This window comes from Pleurodeles waltl, chromosome 8 (genome assembly GCF_031143425.1).
Source record: "Pleurodeles waltl isolate 20211129_DDA chromosome 8, aPleWal1.hap1.20221129, whole genome shotgun sequence".
Taxonomy (NCBI): domain Eukaryota; kingdom Metazoa; phylum Chordata; class Amphibia; order Caudata; family Salamandridae; genus Pleurodeles; species Pleurodeles waltl.
Window position 1 is genome coordinate 1,441,094,499 of NC_090447.1, and position 22,860 is coordinate 1,441,117,358.

A 22,860-nucleotide genomic window follows, 5' to 3' on the forward strand; every position below is an offset into this window, starting at 1 on the left:
AAGCCACTTTGACTTCCAAAAAAGCAACGTATAGTTGCAGGTTTCGGAATGGCTGGGAATCTCATTCAGATCAGAGCAGGCTATGAACATAACTGCACATCCTCCAGCATGGAGACATAGCGCCCGATTACGACCTTGGCGGATGGGATACTCCGTCACAAGCGTGACAGGTATCCCGTCCACTGTATTACAAGTTCCATTATATCCTATGGAACTTTTAAAACGGGGGCGGGATATAAATCATGTTTGTGGCAGAGTATCCCATCCGCCAAGGTCATAATCAGGCCCATAGTTCTGGAAGAAAAAAAAAAAAAGATTGGTGGGTGCTCCCACGGGCACACAAATGTACTTACCTTATTGATAATAGCCAGTCAACATCTCTAGTTACTGTTCCTTACGCTCCATGGGTACCCTAGCCTGCAGCTAAGCATTAGGTCAGTTGAAAGCCAATAACTATTGTTACTGACCACAGAGTCAGTCAATACTGCCATACCATGCAAACATCCATACTGAACAACAAACTTGAAACACTCCTCATTGTCTCACCGTTTGCCTAAGCACTTCAGCCATGCTTGTTCACCAAAGCTTGCTGCTATGAAGGTACTTGTACTTATTGTCAATCAAACATTAGGAAAGGTCTCAACATCAAAATATCAAAGAGAATAGGACACCCTTTTCATGTTGGTATGTCATTTCTCTACGGTGCATAGTGTTGGGAAGCCAGGTTATTTGAACATTTAATTTAAATAAAATGCAAGGTGTTTACTGGCAAATACCACCCTAATTCCTACGTATTTCGAAACTTAAGTTTGCATAAGAGCAGTAAATGCTTGCCTCATTCGGTCAGCCCTTTCCAAATTGTAAAATACATATTTCTCCAGGATAATTAGGTTCAAATGGCTCATTGTGGAAGAGAACTCCATGTATCAGGACTTACCCTGAAATGTTGGCCGATTTCGGGGTTCGCTCTGCCAGCAGCTCTCCATCAGCTTGATCAGCCTGCTGCAAGACTCAGGCCGGGACTTGGAAATTGGTGGTATCTCTGGTCGTAGTCCCGCTACTACCTTCGTCATGATGTAGTAAATATTACCCTCTTCTGTAAAGGAACAAATGAAATTGAAGCAAGCCAGCTATAAAGGCACAATGTCTATGTGAAAAGACTGGACTGGGCAGCTCAACTCGCAGTGCCATGAAGTGCCTAGAAGGTTCTCAATTTGAGCACAAAAGTACTTGTGAAAATGGAGTGAAATTTTTAAAATATTTCTAATTAGACTCAATATAAGAAACCGACGATTACATTTTGTGCATCAGTGGTCACTGTTTAGTAAACAAATTCTATTACCACCCAGTTCCTAAACTAAGGGAACATTGCCCTGAAGGGAGGACAAAACACATATACAAGTTCTACGAGGCCCAATTAACACAACACCCCTTATCCGTCCCTGGCACACATACAGCACATACCTATGCTGTCCACCATTCCAGTGGCAAGTCAAGTGTGCGCTGATGTGACTCTCGAGTACGCTACACCATAGTACTCAAGCTGCACTTCACGGATATGGACCATCGAGGCTCAAATTGCTCTGGTGACACTAGCATTTCTGTGCATAGTGGACATTTTGCCTGGCAGTTCAGGTTGGACTGTCCCTTTTGGGACCAGGCCAGGGGGGATTTGCATGTGGTAGATCCCCTTCTGCAATAACGCAGTTAAGCTAAAAACAAAAAAAATGGAATGGCATGCAGAGTAAAGTAATTAGCAGTGTCTAGCTTCCCTTGTTCTTCCCTTGATAGCCCTGCTGCCCAGGGCCTTGAAGACGGGGGCAGAGTAGAAACAAAACAGAGTTCTAAATAATGTGTGTTTCTGGAGATTTTACTATTGCTAATTTCCTGCCCTTCCCCTAACCTCTTAGCAACCAATCTGTGGCTATTGAAGGGACAAAGAGTCAACCCTGTGATGTCTCCCGGAGTCAAAATGGGTGTAATATCACTTCCACTACTACTGACATGTGAGTGAATTGATTTCAATGAGGAAAATGAGGCTGAATTTAGCAAATTGGTGGTCCATCGAGAACCATAGTGGGAAAAAATGTAAATCAATTCTAAGACTGTATGTAAGGGAGTAAAATCACTTCTTCTTGGAAAAGTTGTACAATCGGAGCAGAAAAGCGATTTGAAGCAACGAGAAGCCGAACAAACAGTCTAGACCAGAGGGAACTGCCAGCTCATAGTCTGGTTGCAGTGCAGAGGTGCCGACAAACAATGAAGGGGAAATACTAAAGGAAGGAAAGGCTACTGGTGGAGGTGGGAAGAGAGAAGGTGGTTAAAAAGAACCAATGAAAATACTGCTACATTGGTGACTGTTATTCAGATAAAACAGTGCATTAAACTGGGCTCAAGGGAGGGTTGCCTTGTCAGTAGCCATTGGGTCTGCCAGCCTTTTGGCAGTGTCAGGATATTTGTTGTTTTTTCATGGGTTTTGCAAAACTTTATTGTTGAGGAAGCTGCTGGGTGTCGTCAAGTTGAAAGAAAAAAAAAAGGAAGGAGCCAATAGCAATAAATGTTTTGGGTCTCAAAAAGCACCATATGGCACAGTAGTCCCGGACACTGAAGGAAACTACTTTGTGTCTATATGTGCTCCTTGTGAAAGGGTGCAGTGCCATTACTCACAGTGAAGTGAGCCAATGACTAAAGTGGCCTGACCTACTGCCCCATTCTTTGTGCTGTACTGGGCAGAAGAAAATGTGAATGACAACAACAGGCCAATGGATGAAGAGAGATGGATAGAAGCCCTGATAAGTATTTATACATATACATTTAGGAAAATTGAAAGATCTTGGCTAATACTAGACTTAAAAATTGTCATTTTTATCATGACGTTCCAACAAAAGGGTTTTCTATAGTCCCACGAGTAGGCTGAAAGCTTTAAGAAGTAGACTAACTTAAAAAATTACAATTACATATATTTCAAAGGCTAGGGTTCAAAGTTGTACAGTACACCACACAGCCTTCAAGAACAAATTTACAATGGTGGCTAAAATATAAAGGTTACCATTATTCTAGGAGGAAGATCTTGGATGGCCACAAAGCTTGAATGAGATACGTACGACCATTTGGGTTTGGATCAGGGATAAAGTGTGTATTAAGTTTGAGGTGTGAGGTTGGATGATGGCCAAATTTACTCAAGTGTTTTTATACAATCCACTGCGCCAGGGGCCTTTCTGCTATGATTCCTTTTTTGATGTGTTAGACCAAATAGATGTGTTGAACTTTGAAGCAACATTGTAGTTCAGTATCTACAAACTGTAGTTTGGGTAGCTTTGAGCTGCACACAACCTCTCCCCGATACTTAAGCACTGTAGAAGCTGCAACACATTTGGCTTTGAAATTAAGCAATTGCCTCTGTACACAAGTCTCCACCAAAATGGCTGTGCTTCTACGAATTAACAAGTAAAGTGCAGCTCGTTTCTTTCGTAGGGCTTGATTTGAGGCTCACCAAAGAATTATAAAAGTTTACCAGTCCACATCTGTAGTTGTGACCAATGCGGTTAACCTTAACTAAACAGAGTAGTTTTCATAGGGTTTGAAGCTAGTGTTTAAGTTGCTTCACGTACTCACAATTGTGATGCCCATGTGAAGGGAGATCATACCTGGGTGATTAGGCATCAGGCCTTCTTGTTCTACATTCAAAAACTTGCCTGTTAGAAAACATTGACTAAATAGCTACTGGGCTTCCAGATCTAAAGACAAGGTAGACCATCCTGTGTCCATTTTGTATTTTCTTTTGGATACTGGCAGCCAGAATTTATAGCAGAATGAAGACACTTCACGTACCAGAATGCAAAGAAAAATAGCAACTAAATAATGGGATAACTTTGGTTTATTCTTTGCAATGAACACGCGAATTAAGAGGTAAACTGACAAACTACAAGCCAATATTAGTAAATTTGGAACACCGAATACAATGTGCCACTAATAACCACGCACACTGCACTTTGCTTCTATTTGTACTAATGTGTACTGTGTTGTGTATCCTCTTATTTAAAGTCGACAATTTCAAGTTCAACCAGCCTCTATAAATCCATCATGCCAAATAAGGCCAGCTTAGAATAATCTCATATTTCCCGACAGGTGAAAAATAAAATAAAACTTGCTATGCATACCTGCAAACGGCTTCTTCTGTGTTAGAATGCCCCAGATGACAATAGAAAAGCTGAAAAAAAAAATTTTTTTAATTAAAAATGTGTTTAGAAAAGGTTTGTCAAAAGCAATTTAATTTTCGGAAATTGAAATAGGTTTTATAAAGAATAATCATTAATGTAAAAAAAAAAAAATATATATATATTGCATTGCGGAAAAAACAGTCATCTAGTCTTGCCACCCTAAAATAGCCGGCCTATTCCCAGCCAGCCCTCAAATTGTATGAATTTATACATCACGGCATAAAAAAGGCAAAACCGAAGAAAGTAGCTATGAGTTTTTACAGCAGGTGTATACTGGAACCCTATCCACTTATCTTTAAATGTTGGAAGTGGCCAAACATTAAATGCAGAATATATGGTGCTGAAATCATAACTGGGTGCTGTGGGAATAGGGGGAATAAGGCGATGGGATTACTGCGGAGTACAAATAGCCAAATTTTAACTAGTTTTAAATCACGCTGTTAAAACTGTGAGCGTGCTCTATTAAATAGAAACTTCGTTACTGTGGAGTTTTTCAGTCTGTTAAAACAGTTCAAGCAAAACTTTTAAAATAAAAAGTTTTTGGACATGGAAAAAATGGTTTTCTATCTGGTGCGATAAAGCTCCTCTAATACTTAAAATATCAATAGACTTCAATGCAAAACATATTGAAAGTCCCCTCTGCACCTCACACACAGCGCAGAAAGCAAACTGAACAGATACAAAGTGAGAGAGAGCGTGTGTGTCTCTGATCATACAAATGTATCAACAGCAAAGGGATTGATGTGTTAGGATTGGGAAAATCTTGAAATTGTAGGCTTATGTCGTACAACATGCCTATTATTATTCACAATATTTTATTCACAAAAAGACAAGCATTACTGTGTGAACGCTAAGCCTTTGCTGTTTCCAAGAAGTTTAGGTGAATTTGTCACAGTGGTGATCACACCCACGTTCCCGGGAGGGAATTATAACAATGACAATACATTTTGTTTTGTCCTCTTGGATAAATTGATTCCCCTGAGTAACCACAAAGATGCTCTGAGGAGAGTTACTGGAAATGTCTGAAAATGCTAACGAAGTTGAGACTTTCTGGGTGGTCCTTTTGGGTGTTCCTTTTATTTGCACAAGATACTGCAGCTGAGATTCACATATTCATTAAAAATAAATAATCCACCCAGTGTTGTTTAAATGTGTAGGCAACCGATGGACAAGATTTCAGAGTTACTTATTTTAAATTAAACTGTCAAATATGCCAAATTCACAACTGTCAAAAGTGCAAATTTTCGTCATTTTGTCATAATTCACCAGTCCACCAATGTGTCACCTACATCCATGTACTTGGTTCAAGGTCTGACACTAAGGCCTATTCCACAGGGCATTTCCATGGTGGGCTGGAGCCCATATGGACTGGGATTCAAAGTCCAGGGTGCCTCCTGGTGCCTCCGTCACTTTCCCCAGTTCCCCAGCGTTAGCTGGAGCAGACACAGACTTAAAGAGAAGGTGGAGAGAGAGGCGGTCACAGATTGAGAAAAAAAAAAAAAAAGAGACAGAGAATGGATGAAGAGGGGGTGAGAGCGCTCGAGATGAAGGTAGAAGGGCTTGTTTGAGTGTTTTGTGACACCTGCTTTTAGTTCCCCCATTCCGGCTCTGCCTGACACTCCCAAAGCAAGGCCCATGTTCCCATCCCTCGTAGTCACATACAACAGTGGAAATCTATCCAACTGGCAGATTCTCACCCATAGGAACGGTTACCCTTTAAAAATTAGCCCAGGATTCTGTAGATCACATCTTGCCAGGGCAGGTGACAGACAATTATGCAGCTGAATTCCACTTAGTTGAGCAAAACCTGTTAAGACTCAGCCACAGCACAGTGGCGTAGCGTGGGTTGTCAGCACCCGGGGCAAGGCAAGTAATTTGCGCTCCCTAACCCGTGGATTTTAGCACTCGCGAGCGCGCCCCCCCCCCCCCCCCAGATATTGCGCCCGGTGCGGCCGGCCCCCCCTGCAGCCCCGACGCTATGCCACTGCCACAGCAGGTTTTATTTCAGTGTAAGTATGCTCAAAAACGCTTTCAAGCAAAGCTGCTCATCACTAACAAAGGCTATCAACACTTTACTGCGTGATTACTTAAAATCTTTGCAAAAAACACATAATGTAGCAAGTTACAGACGTCAGCTAGTAATACAAATAGTGCTCTGCTGTTGAGCAAAAGTGACAATTCTTAATTGGTAAAACCATTAAAATTGGAGCCCAGGTGTGTTCCTGGCATCATACTTTTAAAATAAGATATTAGTTTAGAACTATTAAAAATTGAATCAGTTAGACGTGCAGTTTTCATTTAATTTTGCTTGCGGTTGCAAAGTGTATTTCCAAATTTGGTCAGCGCTACTGGCTCTTTTAGAGTAAATACCAAAGTTTGAGCCTTGGAGCACGATCTTATGCCGTGGCGAAAGAAAGGGGGTCTTAGTAAGGTACGCTGGGCATTCAGGAGTGCCGGACAGTAGCATAGTAGATGGATGGATGAATGACTGTTTTATAGCCACAGAGTCTGCAACAGTTTATACTGGTGAGGGAGCGCCATTTTGGATTCAGTTCCTTTATATTCAGGCCAAGCAGTCTGGCAAAGGTAATTTGTGTCACGCAGGCCTTCCCGATTGTGCAAGCTAGGAAGGTCAGGGGTGCCAGATGCTGTGTGCCACTCTTATAGGATGCCGCCACCGCTCTTTGTACTGCAGTGTTTCTCAATTTTCCCAGGTCACATGCATGTGAACTAATTTGTATCTGTCTTTTCAGGATCAACTTGATGGTATTTCTGACTGTGCCAGTTTTGTCAGTTCTGCTTGATCGATTTGAAGGCATGTTAGTGCTGTGTTTAAGTATTGTGACCATGGGTGTGTCTTTATTTGAAAGATGTGAAGAAGAACTGAGTGTTAGTTGGTGCCATGATTAATTGATGGTAGTACTTCAGGAAAGCCCCCATATGTGCCCAGTTTTGGCCTTCCAGCCCAAATTCTAACCTTATCAGATTGCTCCTTAGATATAGTGGGAGTTTGAATATTCTTTTATAGATTTTCACTTGAAGCTTTTCTATCAGCATGATGAGATGGCCTGGGTAGGCTTCATGCCCATAATTTAATGCTAGTGAGAAAGAAACCTTCAGTACTTGGATAATGAATCTGGCGGTCGGCTTTCCATGATTTTGTTTAGCTGGAATAGTCTAGTTATTATGAAATCAGCTTTTGCCTTCAGGTGCTGGAGATATACTTTGGGCTTTCCCTTTGCCAATAGCCAGACGCCCAGGTAATTATAGGTGTCTGTGCGCCAGATGTTGAGTGGCCCCATTTTCCAGTGGATGTGCCGATGTTTTAATGGCCCACTAAAAATTATTACTTTAGTTTTTGAGGGATTTGCTGTCATTTTGTTTGCGGTATTACAGCTATGCAAAGCAGTAAGGGCTTTTTGTAGGCCAGTTTTTGAGCGGTCCAACAAGACAATGTCATCTGCATATTACAGAAGGGTGAGTCGGAGGTTCCCAATTTTTGGTGGGATCAGGTTTGCATATTTTAGTGCTTGTGACATGTCTACTGTGTAAAGATTAAATAGCAGAGGCACGAGCACACACCCTTGTTTTAACCTGCTAGTGGTTGGGATCTTCTTGCTAATGGCAGCGCTCGATAGCTTAACTCTTACCCAGGTTGATGGATAAAGTAGAATTATTGCCCTTAGTAGCTTGCTTGAAACGCCCCAGTTTTGAAGCTTTCTCCATAACCGGTTCGGATCCACTGCATCAAAGGCTGCAGAATAGTCTACAAAGCACACAAATAGTGAAGGGGTATTTTTAGTGGTTGCCTTTTGCATCAGAAACGAGAGAGCCACTAAATTATCTATGGTAGCAGATTTTGCCCTAAAGCCAGTTTGGCAAAGAGGTACTACCCCAGTGTCCTCTGCCCAGTTTTGGTAGCTCATCCAAGAGGACAAAGGCAAAGCCTTTTGCTCCGATGTCTAATGGGGCAATAAGACAGTAGTTTGCTGGGTCGTGTCTGTCCCCCTTTTTTAAAAACTGGATGCAGTAAGGAGCCTCTCCAGGCTGGGGGTATTTCCTCTGATTCCAGGCAAGAGCAGTAGAGTGCCGACAGAACAGAGGACCAAAGCTCTTTGTCGTCTTTGAAGATTTGTACAGGGATGCCATTTGGGCCAGGGGCCCCTGACGATCTCATGTTTTGCAGAATGATAGAAATTTGCCTTCGGGAAGGTGCAAAATCCCAAGCCAGTGGGGTATCATATCTGCCGGATTTAAGCAGCTGATGTTCAGAAAGCAGTGGGTTGTCTGTGTACAGTTTGTTGACATGTTTTATCCTTTCGGTTTCGTTTATTGCATTGATTCGAAGGTCGCTCTGTCTCACCTTGTTTTTAATGTACCTCCATAGATCAGCATGATTGTGTTTTCCCATATAGGAGTAGATATGGGCAGCCTCGCTTTCTGCGTGTTTTAGGTTTTAGTGACTAAAGCAGCTGTTTGTGTTGTTTAACGTGTTCCTGTAATTTTATGCCTAGCGCCATTTTCTTTACAGCATTCCTAGTTTTGTTGTGTTGTGCTCTCAATCTACTAAATCTCAGTTTGCTTTATATTATGGGAGGATGGAGGGAGAGCTTTATTGGAGATCTGTTGTGAAATGTAAGGTGATCCTGCATGTTGCAAGAGGTTGTCAGTAATATCCGACCAGTTAGTCCGAAGTGTATCGCCTAACGTTGTCAGCATTGTGGGGCCATTTAGTTTCATCCATGAGCTGCATAGCCGGGTTGCCACTGGTCCGCTTTTTATCCGCCTGATTAGCTGCGATTCTTCCTCTCCTCATGAGGTTCCTATTAACGTTTGTGTTTCCATGGGTCTTATATCCGTTTTGATGTTTGCTATGAGTGGAAGATGATCACTAGCGTTTACTTGTAAGATTTAAAAAGAGACCATGAGTCTAATGATTTCCTCTGAGGCAAAGATATAATCCAAGGTGCTTTTGCCATGAAAGGTTTTAGGAAATGACTGTGTATGGAAACTTGCATTTTCGAATGCTGAAAGGAAAAAAGGCTAGGTTGTCTAAGAAAATTATGGCAACACTGAGTAGCCATACATACTGGTTGTTCAGCAGTTGACTTCTCTCTCTCTCTCAGGGACCTGAGGTTAAAGTCTCTGCAGATTATAACGTAACTAATGTGCTCAAAAGTATTCCATCCAAAATGTCTACTAAGTGGGCCATATTTTCTGCTCTGTCATGACCAATCTTATTAAAATAAAGACTGAATAATAGGAATTTTAACTTTTGGTGTTAAAGTTTCCAGCCTAATTATCTGTAGAATTTCATTTTGTGTTGGAACCACTCGTACAGTGAAGTCAAGATTGACATTCACATATATCGAGAGGCTGCCAGACGATCTGCCGAAAATATTTCTTTTTATTGCAACTTTTTGTATTTCTTGAAAGCCCGGGATTGCCAGAGGCAAGATTAGCCATGTTTCTTGTAGGCATATTATGTCAGCTTTTTTTTTTTTTTGGAGCAGCTGTGCCCAGTCATGCTTCAGAAAACTAGTCAGGCCTGCCACATTCCACGAGACAAGTGTCAGATGGCACTTCAGTGCCTCTATGGTGTTATTGTTATTAGGTATACAGCTGGTTGATACGCTGAAAGATCGGGGAGCTTCTGTTGATGCTGGTTTCGGTTCCTCTGGCTTGGAATACTTTTCTAGTGCGGCTTGTTGGAGTCGAATAGGTGCAAAGTATGTAAAGGTTGGTGTGCTGCTCTGCTACCTTGGAGTAGCCTGTCCCTTTTAGAATACTGTTGGTACTGTTTTTTTGATGCTGTGGTTCAATGGATTCTTTTTTTAACCGGATGGGGGTATTTGGTCCGACCAGGCATCTCTACTTTTATGCCCCATTCCTCCAGGACTTGATTGTTTGCCAACATACGATAAGCCAGTGTCGGGAGGCTTAAAGTTATTATAGTTGATTACCGGTGATTGTTGTGTTCGGGTAGCACCATAAGAGCCACTCTTAAAATATTATCCGAGTTTATGATAAAAACTCTTCTGGTAATGCCTTAAATAGCCTCAGTAGGTTCGAGCGATTCAGGATGTCATGATTCCCTTCTGAACAGTAATGGGGTGTAAGAACTAGTTAAACAGAGAGTGTGCTATTCCTTGGAGCATTTATTCCTTGGGTCCTGCCTTCGCTAGCTTTTGGTTCTACCGGAGTGCTTCCTGTGATATTGGATTATGATGAGTTGTTATAGCTTTGCACTTCAGGTTTATGTAGTAAAGTGGCAATGTTCGAGGAGTCAGGCAAAAGGGGGTTACATTTTTTTAAATAGAGTGTGGATCAAGTCGGAGGTAACTGGTCATCATGCTCGATTATTGTTGTACTCGTTCTGCCATCGTTGTGTTTACAGTTCCAATTTGGTGGCTCTATGGGCTGGTTGTCTGCTGGCTGTCCGTCATCGTCATGCTTCTGATTTTTCTGGTCGGTCTTCCTGCCCTTGAAAATAGGATATATGCTAGGGTCGTCTAGTGATGCTGTCCTACATCCTGTGTTTTGTTATGCCTGTGATAAGGCCTTATTTGTTTTGTGTTTTGCCTTTTTTAGTCTCTCTTTCGCTCGCTTCGATAACACTCTCATCCAGTTTGACGTTCTACTGTTCAGATCATTGGGCATGTCTGCATTTCTACATATCTCTGCTTCAGTGCCCCTTGAGGAAGCGAAAGAGGTTTTTGCAGGGTATGCGTCTCATCTGTTTGGAAGTGGTCCCTTGTGGCTGGAAAGTTGGGCTGGTTAAGATGATTGTCCTGCTGGGGTACCGGGGCCAGGGGTGAGATGGTAGTTTGGAATGTTTGCACCTCTTGAGTTATTGCTTTCGTTAGAGCCTGATCTTTAGGACTAGCTTGTGCTGTCTCTAGCACGAATGGCCTGGCGATGCTGGAGCTTTGCAGGGCTGTTTTCCATTCAGTAAACATGGAAGACAGAACTTCTGGTAGGAATGATAATTGATCCTCAATCGGCATGCAGACGCAGTCAGATGTAGTATTGCCCAGTGCTAAGGAGTCAATGCTTAACCCTCTTTGTTCCAAAGCTGTGCATTTCGATTCTTGTTTATTAATGGATTTGGCTAATGCATATATGAGGTCTAATTGCATTTCAAGTTTATCCGATTGCCAGGTGAGCGCATTTATTGTGGTTGTCAAAGTAGTATTGATTGATGCCAGCAGGCCAGATTGACCTGTACACATTTGAAGTTCCAAGATACTTGCTCTTTCCTGGGTACTTGGTAAATCCATCTGGCCCAAGGTGTAGGGCGAGAAGTGTTGATTGTCTAAAGAATTAATGTGCCTCTTTTCGTTGCTGGGCCTCAGCCTGCCTTCTAGCTCTATAGAGCATTCATGCTCGGAGGCAGATTGTTCCGTCTGCCCTGACATGGGATAGCAAGTTGACTTTCCTAGTTGGCAGGTATCTCCCCAGAGGGGTTTGTGGCTGTTGGGCAGTGCAGGACACAGGGGTGCAAGTGTTGTGTTCCTGTGTTTTTTGAGCTGGCTGAAGGGCTACCTCATTTGAAGTCCTGGACAAGATGGCAATGCTGCAGCTATGTTTGATTTGATACTCATAGCGTGTGTAGTCCTTTATTGCAGTTGGTGTGTTATCTATAATGCTTTTGGATGATATTTCAATGATTGTGTCGTCCTTCAGCTGGACGACCCATTATATGGTGAAACTTGGGGTTCTTTTATACACTGTTCGGCCCCTGCCTTAGAGCAGGAATTGCTCCCAAGCGGAGGATGGCCTGCGGCTGAAGTTAATCTTTTTGGTGCCCTGTTGAAAACGATCTAGGACTGATCTTTGAGCTAATTCACCCTGTTTTGTTGTTATTGAGTTCCTATTTAGGCAATTTTCTTTTGTTGGAGGATGGTTTTGCACCAGTCTAGAGTACTCCTTTATACTTTGATAAGTAAGCAGTTCGTTTTTGCATAGGTTCTGGTCTGCGGGCAGCTGCAGCCCAGATGCCCTGGGCCTCAGTTGCTGTGCGCTGATTGGGCATGGAACCCTTGGGAGCCCTTCCCAGGTCTTCCTTTGAAGTTTTTGTAAAACCTCTTGCGCTGCTCCAGGTAGAGGATCTGTCTTGCCGTGAAGTATCTTGTGTTCAATTCAGTTTGTCAACGGAAGGATAACAGTTTTGATATTTTCCAGGTGTGTAATAGCAAGTGTGGCACTTTTGTTTGGTGTGAGAGCCTTCCTGAGCCCAATCTAGTGCCCCTAGTTTTGCCCCGGTCTTTGCGCAAGGAAGGCAGGGTGGACATTACTCAGTTGTTGTAATGAGTTGAGTTGTATTGAGTTGGGGCTGAGACTTGAGACTCAAGACTGAGTTAGGGAACTGAATAACAGTTAAAGTATATTCTGTGGTATCATGCATGATTTGATATGATTTGCTGTACTGTTGTTATCTGGCGGCATGTCAATAGCTCTGCGAGGATCCAAGGGGAATTCAGGAGACCAGGGGAGTCCAGCTGGGTGACTGACTGGGTGAGAGGTAGAAAAAGTGAACCCTCTGCTGGCGATGGGGTTGAGGTTGCGAGTGAGGCTCACTAGCTTCTCAGCAGGACGCACCCAGCGCTAGCCGGGCCAACTCCGCTGGGTTCTGTGGGGGCACGCTTAGCTGAGGCGGACTACAGCTTTTCCTGGGCTGCCCTCGACTCGCCCAACCCCTGTGCTCACCTCGCCTCTGCACCGCTTCTCTGTTTCTGCCCCGGCCGCCTTCTGCTCGCCCTCACCCTTCGGATGGGCCGCAGATTGGCCACAGCAGGTCTACAATGGATTTCTGGGGATGGGAGCGAGTGGAGTGAGCTAAGCGGGCCATGCGGGCGGTTTCTGCCGAGCACCACATGGGCAGTACTAAGTGTGTACATCATGGAGTCCGTCTAAGGCAGAGTCCAAACAGCTGCGGCGAACTAGATTTTATAAACTGCATTTGAAATATTAAAATGTTTCCCAAACTAAGTGATGCTGGTAAATAAATGACATGTCAGTCTATGCAACATAGACATTTATTGATCTCATGTATTAGTAAGAGCACAGCAACACTCATTTCAAGCAGATAGTAAACAATTCTTAGGCTTGAGATAGTGGCACATCAAGTTGCTTTCATGAAATGCATCCAAGGTTGTGCAAATGTAAAGCGATTACCATTTGCAATTTCCTAGCTCAAGTTACTCTCAAGGGAAAAGAAAAAGAAGGCCAAGGAAACACCTGGCACCGATGCCTCAAAGCTGACTGCAAGAAGATGGGTCACACCTGGAGTCAGATTGAAAGAAAAGCCCAGGACAGAGATGTCTGGAGGGGCCTGGTTGATGGCTTAAACCCCAGAAGGAGTAGCACACATAAGTAAGTAAGCTCAAGTTATTTGGGGGTGGAGGGGGTAAGGGAGGTTTGGTAAGCTGAAACATGTCTAACTCGTTTAAGCTACTGAATTAATTGTAATTTTGAGCCAGCAAACTAGACTAAGGGATGCAAGAGAGTACCAGATTTAGCAAGCCCCCATACTCCACCAATCATCTTCAAGGGACCCAGAGTCAGCAGCAGACTAAAAACTTAGTTCTGACCTGTATACATCATGCTTGGTGTCAAAGTTTCTGTTCTTCTCCTTTATCCGCTCTGGGGGCAAATAGGCAATGGTGCCGCAGAGGCCATCAATACTGATATCATGAGAGTTCGAAAGCCCGTTCCACTTGGCCAGTCCAAAGTCTGATATCTGCAGAGACGAAATGAAAACATACCGAGTGAAAAGACATAGTGTTCCCTTTGGTATTACACAATATTCCTTCCAAAAAAGTAATAAACAAATACAAAAAGCATTATAAATTCAGTCAGTTTGATTTCCGGGATATAAACTTGATTGCACATGAATTGTTCAACACATTTCTGGCTTGTCTGTAGGAACGAAGGACTCCAATACTGAACTCAGTAAAACCGCGCTGAACCGTACAGTATTAAGAGTGACATAAGAAATATCAATCTGCTAACATTTGTCAGCCCAACAATCATCAAGGTTGAAGGTAAATGTGAGTTCAGTTCCATACTCACTGCTCAGATCCATACAGTGGCCTGGAGACAGCAATGCGCCCAAACAGAGGGCCTGATTAACAAAGCTATTTGCACTTTTAAGTTTAGCTCACATGTGCAATCAGCCTTTTCTGTAAATGGGAAATCGACTTTACCAGTAACAAAAAATGGTTTAACAATTGTCTAGTAATTTACGCACACAAAGATTTTATAATGGGTAAATATACTCCCAGGAGCAAAGAGGAAACGCCCTTAAGTTAAAGCAAACCAACAAACATACTTGTTTTTGGTTATTCGCAAACTTTTCCAGATCCATTCCAGAAAGGGTTTCTTCACTGGGGAAAAAAACCTTGTCCTGTTGGGGGAGAAAGTGCAATTGCAGTTATGCAAGGCCATTTTTATTTTCGCATGTGATGACCTCTCCTAATTCACTACTACACACTGTGGAACGCAGTCTTTGAGCCACACTGATGGAACATGACTTGCCTTTTTCGGCAGACTGCTTGCCACCTCAACTGTACTCATTTATGAGCTATTTGTCCCTGGAGGCCATCTACAAGAAACAAAATAACTAAAAAACACAAAATGACATCAGCAGCCCTGCCAAACTTCCCAGGTCAATGCGTGCCAACCTGCTCCAGTCCTAGCACCTATACTCTTGTAGGACCTACGGGACCTATACCCTTGTATACTCCATTATAAATCAGAACTACATGTCCGAGAATTCAAAGAAAAGAAACCAGGCCTCATTGCGCTTGGACGTGGGAAACCTGGCGTCTAAGCGTCAGACTGGAGGATGCCTTTACATACGAGTACTGTACAAAGGAGGGAAGCATTACTGGCTCACTAGAAACCGAAGAGAAGGAAGAACATTGAATGCCCCTGCACCAAGGGCAAGATTAGCATACTACGGCAAAGGTGACGCGCATTTCGGAGATGCCATTGCCAGGCCTCGGGCGTGTAAACAAGCCAGTCCCAAGGTGGCTCCCGACCAATCTGTTACTGGAGGCGCGTGCTTGAACAAGATGTCCAGAGCGATGGGTGGGCCTCCGGAAGCCTTTTCAAGCCAGCCAGGGTTGACATTCAGTTCAAGACGCAACAGGTAGCCTTAAATTTTGGCGGAGGTACAATAATAAGCACTTAAACAGCAACTCTTTCAGAAGCAGATAAATATTGCAAAAGATGTGGTTTTCACAAGTCCTCTGAAACACAGTCTGCTTCAAAGCCTGTGTTGACACGCCCACCCTTTCCCTCAGGCAGCACACAAGCCACGCTGAGAACCGATGCACACAACTGGTTCTTATGCCCTAGATACATAAAAAACACTTCGACGATGTTCTTCCCTTATCTTGTCCTGTACTTGAAATTATGTGCAAACATGCACCATGGCTGGTTGTTAAAAGTGCAACTGACTCACGCCGCTACTTGGGCGTCGAGTATTCTGAAAAGGAGCCTGGCACCGGATACACTGAGCACTCATAAATGTATCAGTCAGCATCCATTTAGGCACGAGTGAGCATTTTCAACAACCAGGTGGGTACCTCGAGAGTACACCATCAGAAAGGGCGTAAACGTTCGGAAAAGTGTCTAAGAAATAAGCAGTATCTATATTTATAAAACAAAACGAAAAAAGCATAAGAAATACCTTGAGTAATCGAGAGACCTAAAAAGCAAATACCAGCTTAGTGCCTGGTAAGTTTCATTTTTTTTGTCGCGAGAGGGGCTCGAGCAGAAAAGAACATTTTGGAGGATAAACAAGAAATCTACTTAAACAACTGGAAATGTATATTTATGTTTCTCAATTAAATTCTAAAACTGCCAAATATCATCTTGTACCCAACGCATGTCGTTTTATTTGAACATCGTTGCATGAATGGAAAACAGGTCGATTGAAATGCACAGGGGATCTTTCCCACTTGTTCAAATGTCTCCTCATACCCTCTGCCCCAATCCATTACATAGCGCTTTGAGACCCTATGGGTGAGTAGTGCGCTCTAGAAATGATTGATTGATAGCATTATAGTCCACTTCTGGGAGGTATACCACCTGTTAAAGTCCTTGAACCCAATCATTTACAACGAGGGAGAGGGCCTTCAACAACCAGTATAGACTGAGGCACAATGGCTGCAAGGCTATCAGAACATTTCACTCAGGGATGATTCAATGTTCTAAATTGAAAAGGGAAAAACAGAAAGGCAAGTATTGGAGTGTTGGAGCAGAAGACCCGTACCAGCCATTATTAGCCCAAGCTACTCCACTGTCTTCAAGGCACTCCCAACATTCCAGTGTTCTAAAATAAACAGTACCTCAGTCGGTGCTAAACTCGATCACTAGCCTATATCGGAAACTGGTGCTATGGCCCTTCCTCCTTGACACCAATCATTCCACCTTCCTTTCTGAGGATTTTGCAGGATTTTTTGTGTCTGGAAATTAAGCCAGAGGGGAACACTAGCAAACTTCCCAAATTTCCACAAATCTGTGGGGCATTTTCTTTCATAATTGGTTTGGTCATGCTTGGACAGGTTTCTTGTTGATGCCAAGGTTGCTAGTGTGGCTAGCTGTGCAAATGTGCATGCCCACGCTTACCTTTTTTAGGGTCGAGCCTGCGTTGCATGCGCTCGCGCATGCGTATCTCAGCGAGACGCTTTAGTGTTTAGAAAAGGGCTTAGAGCCCTGTTGACGTCACGTTGGTGTTTTTCATTGGTTCGTGGGCTTGCCTAATAAAATCTGCTTGCTTTCATTAGTCGAAGGCATGCATACGTCATGCCTTTTCCGGTGGCTAGCCCTCCTCGAGCACAGCGACCAAGTACAGAAAACAAGCGAGGCTTGCTGTTTTCCGTCCGGCTCGTGGACTTCTTTTTCTCTAATTTACGAGCGCGATCTCGCTTGGCAGAAGTCGAGCGCTTTACATAGTTAATTGCACTTTTTCAGGTTACATATATAAATGCACTTTTGCCCGATAGGTGAAAAGTCGGGTTAGGAGTTTACAAAGCTATCAGCTCTAACATGAACAAACGCGAGATCCATTACATTGCAAATGCTTGTTTTATATGGGTTCAAACCAGGGCACAGGAATGAACCGATATGTCTGACTGTATTTCACAAGCAGTGCTAATTTCCTAAGCCTTGAAGGTGCCACAAACAGACACCCACCTTTTGCCCGAGCCATTCCTAACAATAGTCTTTAACTTTGACAACTTCATACATGTTGTAACTACATTCCTCATCTGTGCCACAATTTTGTACAACAAAAGCTCAAAACTAACAGACCATTTGAACACAAGATACGGCAAACAGCTTTGTCTGGACATGAACTAACTAAATATCTATTGTAGGACAATGAGGAACCTTGTTCAACGATTCCTTCAAATACAGGGTTGCTCTTAGAGCAGTTCGCAGCGGGCACATGGTTAATTATTGACTGGTGTAATTATACGCAGGTTGCATAAAACAGACATACCTTACCGCTGACTAATTTGTCTGGGAAGTTGTGCAAGCCGTGCCTTGTTATCATTTGCAACCTTGTGATCCCGGGATAAATGTGGCTTGTTGGCTAACCAGGGCCATGACATGGAGGCATTGCTGTGTCGCTTACTGAACAGACCCCGTCAAAACGACAGCGAATACAAACTAATGTTTTACCGCCAGGTTGGTCTGGAAGACTTAGACTTTGGTTAAGACTATTTACGAACAAAAGAATAACCACATGTCACTGATTAACGTGAGGTTATGGGATTATAAAAGAGGCGTTAGCAAAGAGCTTGGCTGCTAGGTGACGTAGTTTGGGTGTGATGGGTAGCAGGTGAGAAAAGAGATGCACTAAAGACCAGCTTGTGATTGATTGCATGGCTAGAATTCAACAACGTTTGAGATGTTATGGGATAAAGAACCAGGCAGTGCCACTAAATCAATCAGAGATAATTTTCCTAGTCTAAAAGTACTGAAGATGAATTCATTCAACAGGCTAACTGCTCTTGACTGATTACACCTGCCTTTTAATTCATTTTTAGAATCACATCTTTCCTGTTCCGTTGCCCATCACAGCATCATGGTGGTTAGCCATTACAAAAAATAATAATAATAATAAAGCGCAAAACCTCAACTCTCAGGTGTAACTGGGCCCCACAGAGGCAACATATGCAAAAAATAAAAATAAAGGAATTGTGTGAAGGGAATAAAACTGTTACAGAAAATTTATGAATAGGAAAAAACAAATAATAAAACAAACTCGCTTAACACATACTGTGAAAAGTAGAAATAAAGAAAAACAGCCACCAGAAAAAGTGTCCAAAAGGAAAGACGAAATTCCCCAAACAACCTGAGTAAATTCATAAAAGAATTTACATTCTGATATCCCTCCTATCACAATTGAGAGATGCTTTGATGGCCGGATTCAAGGTCACAGCTAAAAAACAATACCAGCAAAAGGACAGGCATGCTAGTGGTACAAGTGCTTCACAGCTCATCCTAAAGCTAAAAGTGAGGGAAGAAGATGTGTGGGGGTTTTGTTCTACATCCAAGCTCCTACTCCTAAGAAAAGATCAACAGAGCAATTAATCTGGGGGATTTCAGTCATCAAAACGTCCTTAATCCTGGTCACCAACCACCAAGCGAAAACCTGTAGCTAACTGGACATGTAAGCAGACTGATTCTGGGCAAGAGCCTTGTAGGTTATGTTGCTTAGTTTTAAAACAATATACAAGTACCTAGGGGGCCAGTGTGAATAAAAACATGTGGATATTGTGATTTAATTTCCGAGTTCCCTGGATCACACGGGGCAACCTTCTTTAACAGGGTTGGATATTCTGGCAATAACAGCAGTGCAACCCTAGCCTAGACATAACTTGTGGCAATAACACCAGTGCAACCCTAGCCTAGACATAACCTGTGGCAATAACACCAGTGCAACCCTAGCCTAGACATAACCTGTGGCAATAACACCAGTGCAACCCTAGCCTAGACATAACTTGTGGCAATAACACCAGTGCAACCCTAGCCTAGACATAACCTGTGGCAATAACACCAGTGCAACCCTAGCCTAGACATAACCTGTGGCAATAACACCAGTGCAACCCTAGCCTAGACAGAACCTGTGGCAATAACACCAGTGCAACCCTAGCCTAGACATAACCTGTGGCAATAACACCAGTGCAACCCTAGCCTAGACAGAACCTGTGGCAATAACACCAGTGCAACCCTAGCCTAGACATAACCTGTGGCAATAACACCAGTGCAACCCTAGCCTAGACAGAACCTGTGGCAATAACACCAGTGCAACCCTAGCCTAGACATAACCTGTGGCAATAACACCAGTGCAACCCTAGCCTAGACAGAACCTGTGCTCCAACTGTGGAAAAGACATCTGAAGCTGGAAGAGGTGCTTTGAGTTTTTAAGAACAGAAATAACTGGACGACACAAGTAGACAACTTTCAGCTTCCTACTATTAAACTGTTAAGAGCAACCGGAAACAAAAGCGTTAAGACTTCCCAGATGGACATGCAATGGAGGAGCGATACCAGATAAGGCAACCAGGATTGCAGTGTGAATGTAAGAGTGCTCTAGGTGAGGTAGGGAAAGAAACCACTGATTTAATGACACCCATAGTATGCGGAAGTGGGTGACATACAGTCCTGGATAGCACGCTGAGGTGTTGAAGAGGTGAAGGGGGAATGCCCATCTTCAAGCCCACTTCACATAGTGTCAGGAGTTGTCGTCATGCTGATGGATTGAAATACCCAAGCACAGCCACATATACTTCAGCAACTCCTTTCAGATGTTTAATAACATAGGAGTGAACATAAATCCCTGGCCCGCTCCCCACAGCATCGAAAAGGGACTGAACCCAGGGTTACCCATCAGGATGAGAACTGCGCACAAGTGCAAAATCCACTCCAGAGCCATGACACTCAAACTCCTGGGGTCCACACACTGTGCAGAAGTGATGTGTGGTCGAGCATGCCAGAGGACAGTGAAAGGTATTGACAACAGGAACCATCGTCATTCAGACCCATATGATGAGTCACCAACAAGCGCAAGGGAAGCTGTCTCTGTGCCAGTCCAAGGATGAAACCTGGATTAATAAGTGCACTGCAAGTGCTGATGGTCTTGAAGCTGCACAATGTTCCATTTGTTTTTATGGGAAAAGCCAGGGATAGGCCCAAAGATCGACAGTTCCCTTGCATCAGGGTATTATTTTTACCAGGATGAAAGAGGACAAGCTTTCAACTCTGAAAAAATGCCCTAAAATGAGTTGCATGCATTAAAGAGTGAGCAGAAAAGTGTGAATCAGTTTAAATATTGAGGCAGAGAGAAGTAGGCTCTGCAGTGGCTAGATTGTTATGAAAACTAGAGAAATAAAGGACAACCATTTTAGGAGGCGGGAGCTACAACACAATGACTGGGAAAGTCAAATGAACTGGCTTGAGCATCACAGTCCTGGGCACAGTACTGCAGTATTATTTACATGCACTCTCATTCCCACCTTTACTTCCTACCTGATCACCCCTTCCCACCACTACCCACCGTTGCCTGCACCCTACAACCTCCGGCGGCCGTACCTTGACGTGATAGTGCTCATCCAGCAGGATGTTGGCAGGCTTGAGGTCCAGGTGGAGCAGAGGTGGGGACATGCAGTGCAGGAAGTTCATGCCCACAGCGGTTTCGTGAATGATCCGGAAGCGCAGGTTCCAAGGCAGCGGCAGTGGCTCTGAGGCCAAGAGCTTCTCCAGGGATCCAGTCTCCATATACTCCATGACCAGGCCCACGGGCTCCTGGCAGATCCCATACACCGGGAGGATGTATCGAAACTTGGCCACCTCCATCTTCCTGGCTTCTTCCAGCAGCTCCATCTGCTCCCTTGAAAGAAAAGAAAAAAGAAAAAACAAATGGCACTCAGCAATAGTGAAAGAAGAATCCACCACTTTTGTCACTGCATGAACAGCCCTGGATCAACAGATACTTTTATTTTTATATAATCTGGCATTACAACCTGCACTAAAACCGATGCCCTTCTGTTTCACGCAGTAGCATAATCCTAGCTGCAAGTTTGTTGTGGGTCAGCCGCAAGCCATCCGTACTTGGAAGGACAAAGCAAATACTTAACATACCAGGAAAGCTTCCTATGTGATCTCATACATGCACTGAAATTGTCTTGCTCAGGGTGACATCATTTTGGAAAGTCACACACTGCTTCTATTCGGACAAATTGCCTACCGCCCTTCAAGCAAAGGCAGCCTGGCAATTCGACCTGCACATTATCTTTGGCAAAGACGACATTTCATCCAATTGAAGAACTTCTTGCTGAGGAATATCGCTCATAAAAACGGAGATACCCAATCAGCGATTGGCTAACTGGCAGAAAGAGAAATAAAATAATGTCTTTGTAGAAACGAGGACGCTGGGCTGTAGGGGTTCCATGCAGCCTGGACAAAAAGCAGCAGATACTGGTGAAAAGCCTGGGGTAACTCCTTTTTGATCAAAGGACGATAGTCCCAGACGAAAGGTAGGGCCCATCCTAACACAAGTGGAGGTTCTGAAGTAGGCTTACACCTCAATCGCAGCAACAGGGACTACTCACACACAAGTAATGCTTGCAAGTCTTTTTCATCATTCATTTTTTTTTTCAAAACGTTCCAAGACAGTGACGCCATGTTAAAGTTTAATCTGCATCTCTAATGTCAACTACTGCAGAAACCTATCAATGCAGGCAACTTAAAAAAAAAAAAAAAAAAAAAATCTGCTATGTAAATGGTAACCGCTTATTCTGAGGAAATTCCAAACAAACTTTAGAGAAAGTTACTGATTTAAGGCAAACGTCAAAGCAGTTTTTCCTGCAACTCCTGTTTATGTATCAACCTTGTAGATATGGTGGACAACCCCTGCATCAAATAAACTACATCGATGTTCAATTGCAAAGAAGGTGCTGCATAGATGCTGATCACTGCTGAGAACACTGCTTGGATCAAGAATTACATTTAGTGTTAAGGTAAGAACTGGGATTACCTTTCTAGCTTAAGATACCACAATAAAGTGATAGGTTGATGGGAGTACCAAGCTTTGCAACTGCCCAATTACACAGCACAGGCACTGCGTTTCCCACCGGTCCTGCTTAGGACAGCACATATGTATGGATACTCTGTTGATTCAATGCCTCCTGCCATCCCAGCTGCTGCCTTTCAACCCAGGGCTCAACTATGGCGATGGATAATGTATATCTCGTACAAAGCAAACTATATGTAGACTTCCTTTGATGTTCTATAAAACTTAGTGCAACTTCACCAGGCTTCTAAAATCACTACTTATACAATACCTCACTGCAAAGAGACATTTTTTCCGGGCTTCCACTTTTGTTTTGCAATTGTTGTTTCCCAATTTGATAACGCAATTGGCTCAGCAGCACCAAGGCAAGTCTCAAAACAACAACTGATGGGTAAACAGCATCCGCAGCCCAGAAACAAAATGGATTCAGCCACATGCTTTGGAATAACATATGAAACGTATGTGCAGTCATTTACAAAAGGCAAAAATCGTATTTCTCACTGGCACAAGAGTGGCAGGATTTTTTCCTCCTGAAAGACATTAACTCAA

At 43.3% G+C, this 22,860-nt stretch overlaps 1 protein-coding gene across 1 annotated transcript in view; it reads right to left on the reverse strand.

Annotated features, from left to right (window-relative positions):
* The window catches only part of RIPK4 (receptor interacting serine/threonine kinase 4), a 78,295-nt gene that overhangs the window by 12,614 nt on the left and 42,821 nt on the right, over positions 1–22,860 (reverse strand). The window contains exons 2-5 of the mRNA XM_069202593.1: positions 20,832–21,129; positions 13,814–13,962; positions 4,161–4,210; positions 938–1,096 (exon numbers count right to left, since the gene is read on the reverse strand). Of these exons, the coding sequence (XP_069058694.1) occupies positions 938–1,096; positions 4,161–4,210; positions 13,814–13,962; positions 20,832–21,129 (656 nt within the window). The remainder of the gene's footprint in view (positions 1–937; positions 1,097–4,160; positions 4,211–13,813; positions 13,963–20,831; positions 21,130–22,860) is intronic.